Below are 6000 nucleotides of genomic sequence, written 5' to 3'. Positions count from 1 at the left end.
TCCATGGCTAAATGGTTAGCGTGCTGGCCTTTGTCCACAGGGGTCCCGAGTTCGATTCCCGGCGGGGTCGGGAATTGTAACCATAATTGGTTAATTCCTCTGGCACGGGGAGTGGGTGTATGTGTCGTCTTCATCATCAATTCATCCTCATCACGACGCATAGGTCGCCTACGGGGTCATATCAAAAGACCTGCATCTGGCGAGCCGAACTTGTCCTTGGACTCTCCCGGCACCAAAAGCCATACGCCCTTTCATTTCATCTACATAGTCATTATTGTGTCCGGTACATACACTTCTTCTTCACGAGGAATCTCCTCATGGATGACGTGTTTATTCTCTGCATAATTTTTACAGAAATGATAATTAAAACAAAGTGAATCAGGTTAGTGACATTATTATTTCCTACCAGTTCTTGAAAATATTTCTTGAGAATTGCATGTTTCATAAATTGGCATGTGGTGTTTTTTAAATTTGCCGGTAATTGAATTAATAGTTGGCAACCCTTGTGATTGTGATCATGCCAGTCGGTTTGATTTCCCTGTGTTGGCTGCAGTGGAAATTGGAAATAGTGTAGTTAATGGCGCTTGTTAGATTTGAGGGAGTTCGAAGAGTGAGTAATTAGTGGTTCTTCTGTAAGATTTTGAACGAACTTGTTTCTATCGTTGTCAAGCATGGAAAATACCGAAGGTGGGCCTAAGCGTGGAAGAGGACGCGGTCGTGGCCGCGGAAGGGGGAGGGGAAGGGCCCGGGGCCGTGGACGAGGCAAGAAAACTGTCAAGGTGTGGAGTATGTTTCGGGCATAAAATGTGCATTCTTATTAAATGATTATTTCGATAACCAATACTTGCTCTACATACCTTTTTTTTTTTTCTTTTCAGGTGATCGAGAGTGACGAAGAAGAGCCCCCGCAACCACCTGTAGAACCACCTCCCGAGGTTAGAAACGAAGAAAGTAGACTCCCACCGAAGAGTAGGTTTTTGTGGTTGCTTGCATAAGCGTTTTTCTTAATTTAGACATTTCATATGTCAAGTTCATTTTTCTGCATTTTTACCACCGGCTGTCATGGGTTTCGACAGAAGTCGAACGTTTGAATTATTTATTGTGATTGAGTATGTCTGTTCACTAATCTTGGTAACCCGGGAAATCTAGTAGCGTTTGTTCTACGATTCCCTTTTCATCGTTTGTGACTGTTCGTTAACATATAGTCGTGCCTGAGGTGGCACTGATTTTATGTCTAGTTTTTAATTTTTTGTTAGGTTGGATGATCGCACAAATGTCTGAGAGCATATGTAAGTTACAAACCACTACTCCAGTAGTAACCATTGGTAACATACATGTATGATAATACATTAAATGATAAAACGATCTTGAGATACCATATCAAGATTTTTGGTATAGTCCATCATTCCAGTGTTCACAGTTTGGATGTCACTGGAGTTTCGGTTGTGACCAAGGAGGATACTATCTCATACATAATGTGCAGAATTATTTGCCTTTTCAGTACTGCTGTTACATTTTGGTGACAATATTTTTCTCCAACTTTTGGAGTTTGTGTTCATCTTTTATTGCCAGTTCACATGCGATTGAGGATGGTGGATCATATTCCTCCAGGCTGTTAAAATCCAGTGTGTTTCTAAAAGTGCAGGGCAGGTTTCGGCATTGTGGAGGACAGTTTTATTGCCAACTTTGTTTCAATGCATTCATTTTGTTGAATTCATCTCCTAAAAGGTATTTTGCTTGTGAAAATTAGGCTTACTCGATGTGTAAATCGCGGTTTGTTTCCTTCCTCAGGAGCTTGTCATTTGATTACCTACAATCTTTCTGCCGTTTGTGAAGAACATTCTTTGGTCTGTCATATAGGCATTTTATTTGGCTAAAACCTAGTGGGCGAAACTGAGATTAGAGATCCAGCATGGCACGACTTGGATGACATCGCGTATCACTTCACAGGCTTGCCAACTTAAGCATTCTTAGTGACGAGACCATTGGACTGGATTGTTTAGGTCCAGGGAGTGACAAGACCATTGGGCTGGACTGGTTAGGTTTGGGGAGTCACAACACCATTGGTCTGGATTAGTTATGTCTGGCTAGTGACCAGGCCATTGGCAAGCAAACTGGTTCCCAGGTTAGATATGCAAAGCAGCCGTTAGGCCTCTAGTATCCTGAATGACACCACCATTGGTCTGGATAGGTTAGGGTAGGTTAGTGACAAAACCATTGGTCTGGATAGGTTAGGTTATTGACAAAACTATTGATCTGTGAACTTTACTTCATCATTGCACAAGGTTATGATATCACAGATAGAACATGCACATTCAGCACATCACGACACTTGTGAAGTGGCGTTTTTCTTACTTACACTCAACTTTGAAATGGGTGGTTCTCTTACTTTTAGCGAATATGGCAGCCCTGTACTTGCAGACGATGTAAGCTGTCGGAGACTATATGAAGCTTGGCCGGCAAATAGGAACAAAGCACGAACATTGGCCGACCAAGAGGAACACAGCACATGGTCTCATTCAGCTGATTTACATAGTCTGGTTTTAATTCTTGTATATAAATAAGAATACTTCTGGGGGTGGGATGGTGGGTTTCTGGCAAGCATAAAGGAAGGATCTCTCCTTTCTACTACTTAAAGTATCGTTGCACATAATTTTTATGTTTTTCATCATCCCTAACCCTGCTCACAGGGTACGGAAGCAGCACCTTGACTTAAGATAAGTAGCCAGTATGTGGGAGAGTAGATTGTATTGTACCGGGCAAGTTGGCTGTGCTGTTAGTGTCGCGCAGATGTGATCTTGCATCCGACAGATAGTGGGTTTAAATCCCACTGTCTGCAGCCCTGAAGATGGTTTTCCGTGGTTTCCCATTTTCACACCAGGCAAATGCTGGAACTGTACCTTAATTAAGGCCACGGCCACTTCCTTCCCACTCCTAGGCCTTCCCTATCCCATCGTCTCCTAAGTTCTATCTGTGTCGGTGCAATGTGAAGCAAAAAAAAAAAGAAGAAAAAAGATTGTATTGTCCCACAGACGATGTAGGGTGTGCCATTTATTTTAATGTTGCATGTGGGCTATTGGGCATAGTTGTGCACAGTATTTTGCTACTAAAACCAGTGGGATAGTGGGAGCATATCCACTAACCATCTCCTGGTATCTAGTTAGATTAGTAGAACCAACGTCATATTATTATTTTTATTATTATCTTCTGATGCTTTTCTATCGATGTTGTGTGATTTAGCAGGATGCATCTCTGAATTCTTCCGCATATCCACAACTTTCTTTCTGTAGAATTTCTTTGGGTTTTATGCCTCCTTCCTTTAGATCTTCATGCACTTTTATTTTTCTTAAGGAGCCAATCTCTCCAGGTTCATTCTCTATAGGTGTCCATAATAGGTCAGTCTCCTATTACTGATTGGGTTGGTAATCTTCTCTATTCTCTCATACAGTTCTCTATCGAATCTCAGATGTATTGTTAAACCCTCCGACACTTTCCTGGGTCCTAGAATTTTCCTGGGAAACTTGCTTTCTATTTTCTCAGTGTGTATTCATCTATTTTGGCTAGTATCTCTGCTGCGTAGAGGCATTCTGGTCTGACTGCTGTGCAGTAGTACCTCAGTTTTGCCTAGAAGGAGATCAGGTAAAGCTTCCGTACTCTGTGTGCGAAAGTGAGGTTAGACATCCAACATGGCGTGACATGGGCGACGTCACGTAACACTCGGGAGGCTTGCCAACTTGCGCATTCTTAGTGACAAGACCAGAGCTTGGCCTGGATTTGCAAAGATAGATTAGAGCTGCTAAAGTACTTTTTTTTTTCCTTGCCATGTGGGCAGTATGTGCCGGGGCCATAGTTAAGAGCCTCTCAAAGGGAGTGTGGCCCCCAAAAGGGGCCACTGTTCTCATGACAGAGCTTGGCCTGGATTTGCAAAGATAGGTTACAGCGAGCCCTGTACTTGCACCCGATGCGAGCTCTGTCGGAGACATTAGAAAGCTTGTCCGGCGAATAGGAACTCTTCGCGAACATTAGCCGGCCAATAGGAACACAGCACATGGTCGCTATCATCTCATTTACACAGTCTCAGTTTTAATTCTTCTATATAAGAAAGAATACTTTTTGGGGCGGGATGGTGGGTTTCTGGCAAGCATGAAGGAAGGATCTCTCCTTTCTGCTGCTTAAGGTATCGTTGCACATCATTCTTATATGATTTTTATCATCCCTAAGTCTGCACACCGGAGATCAGTCTGTATCTGTAGGTATCGTGGCACAGTGTAAAGGCCTTTTCCATCCTCCTTGTCCTTTCCCCTAACCATCAGGAGTAAGGATTTCACCCAGTTACTTACATTTCTCAGTCGTTCTGATATTTCCATACATCCATTTCATTCTTCTGGATAGGGTTTGTTGTAGCTGAGTCAGTGTACATAGGCTTTTCAAACGAGATTCTCAGACCATTCTTAGTAGCCACATCATCTAATACTTCTACTTGCTTCACTGCTGTTGGGAGGTTGACTAGAAGATCATTACATCATCAACAAAGGCCAAGCAATCAAATGTAATACCTTTTTTTTTTGCAGCCTACTCATACTCCTTTGGATATAATTTGTTGCCAACTCATTTGTCCATTCTCTAATGACTTTCTCCAGAACACAGTTGAGCGGGAGTGAGGTGAGGCCAACCTCCTGTCTCAGTCCTGTTTCATTTTGAACGTTCCCGACAGCTTATTAAATTTGACGCTGTGCTACCCAATATTCTCCACATTCAGCTACACGGGGAATGACTGTAGTTTGTTTACTTCTCACAGAGGAGATGGTCTGGCGGTCCCCAACGCTACTAACCTGCCTACTGCGGAACTAAGATAAGCACTAATTCAAAAGGTGAATTATAACCTTTTATTTTGCCGTGTGGACAGTATGCACTGCAGCCATAGATAAAAGCCTCTAGAAGGGAGTGTGGCCCCGAAAGGGTCACTGTCCTCATGACAGAGATTGGCTTAGGGCGATAGCAGCACAAAGATAAGCACTAATTTGAAAGGTGAATTGTAACTTTTTTCTTGCCATGTGGACAGTATGCTTGAAGGGAGTGTGACCCCTCAGGGGCCAGTGTTCTCATGACAGAGATAGGCTTAGGTCGATAGCAGTGTATCTATTTATTTGTGTGTGTACCGGGTTGAGTGGCTCAGATGTTTAAAGCGCTGGCCTTCTCACCCCAGCTTGGTAGGTTCGATCCTAGCTCAGTCCGGTTGTATTTGAAGGTGCTCAGATATGTGAGCCTCATGTAAGTAGATTTACTGGCACGTAAGGGAACTGCACGATAACATTCCAGCACCTCGGCAGCTCTGTAATCTGAAAAAGTAGTTAGTGGGACGTGAAGCCAATAATATTATTATTATGTATTTGTGCCTTTTTTTCTGCCGGGACTGATAACAGAATCTAATTATCACCATTGACGGGAATGATGTAAAATCACATTTTATGTTGGCCATTAGGAATGCAAGTAGCTACTTCAGCAATGGAGAATGCCAAGTGCTGCTTTTTATTAGGTTATAAAAGTAAATGTTCTTCCGCGGGCAGACTGGTGGGTTCCTACACATCACAGTGAACACATCTCTCCTCTGAAAGGGTCCAGCTCCATGGCTAAATGTTAGCGTGCTGGTCTTTGGTCACAGGGGTCCCGGGTTCGATTCCCGGCAGGGTCGGGAATTTTAACCATCATTGGTTAATTTCGCTGGCACGGGGGCTGGGTGTGTATGTCATCTTCATCATCATTTCATCCTCATCATGAAGTGCAGGTCGCCTACGGGTGTCAAATCAAAAGACCTGCATGTGGCGAGCCGAACATGTCCTCGGACACTCCCGTCACTAAAAGCCATAAGCCATTTCATTTTCATTTCCTCTGAAAGGAATTTCAAGTAAGCTTTGCATAATTTCTACTTCCTCATAATATAACGAACATTGAGTAGCAAGGCGTTTTCTCAGAATACGTGCTGGCAGGATCTACTGGTCA

General features: G+C 43.1%; 1 protein-coding gene across 3 annotated transcripts in view; it reads left to right on the top strand.

Annotated features, from left to right (window-relative positions):
- Positions 1–567: 567 nt before the first annotated feature.
- Positions 568–6000, top strand: part of LOC136864297 (E3 ubiquitin-protein ligase Hakai) — a 232004-nt gene continuing 226571 nt past the window's right edge. The window contains exons 1-2 of one of the 3 annotated variants that reach the window (XM_067141089.2): positions 568–779; positions 879–969. In XM_067141089.2, the coding sequence (XP_066997190.1) occupies positions 672–779; positions 879–969 (199 nt within the window). In that variant the 5' untranslated portion in view covers positions 568–671. Of the gene's footprint in view, positions 787–878; positions 970–6000 lie in introns of all 3 variants that reach the window. The other 2 variants (XM_067141091.2, XM_067141093.2) reach the window with 2 other exon arrangements.

This window comes from Anabrus simplex, chromosome 2 (genome assembly GCF_040414725.1).
Source record: "Anabrus simplex isolate iqAnaSimp1 chromosome 2, ASM4041472v1, whole genome shotgun sequence".
In the NCBI taxonomy this organism is placed as follows: Eukaryota; Metazoa; Arthropoda; class Insecta; order Orthoptera; family Tettigoniidae; genus Anabrus; species Anabrus simplex.
Note: the sequence above shows the minus strand (reverse complement) of the source record. Positions and strands in the feature narration are given on the sequence as shown.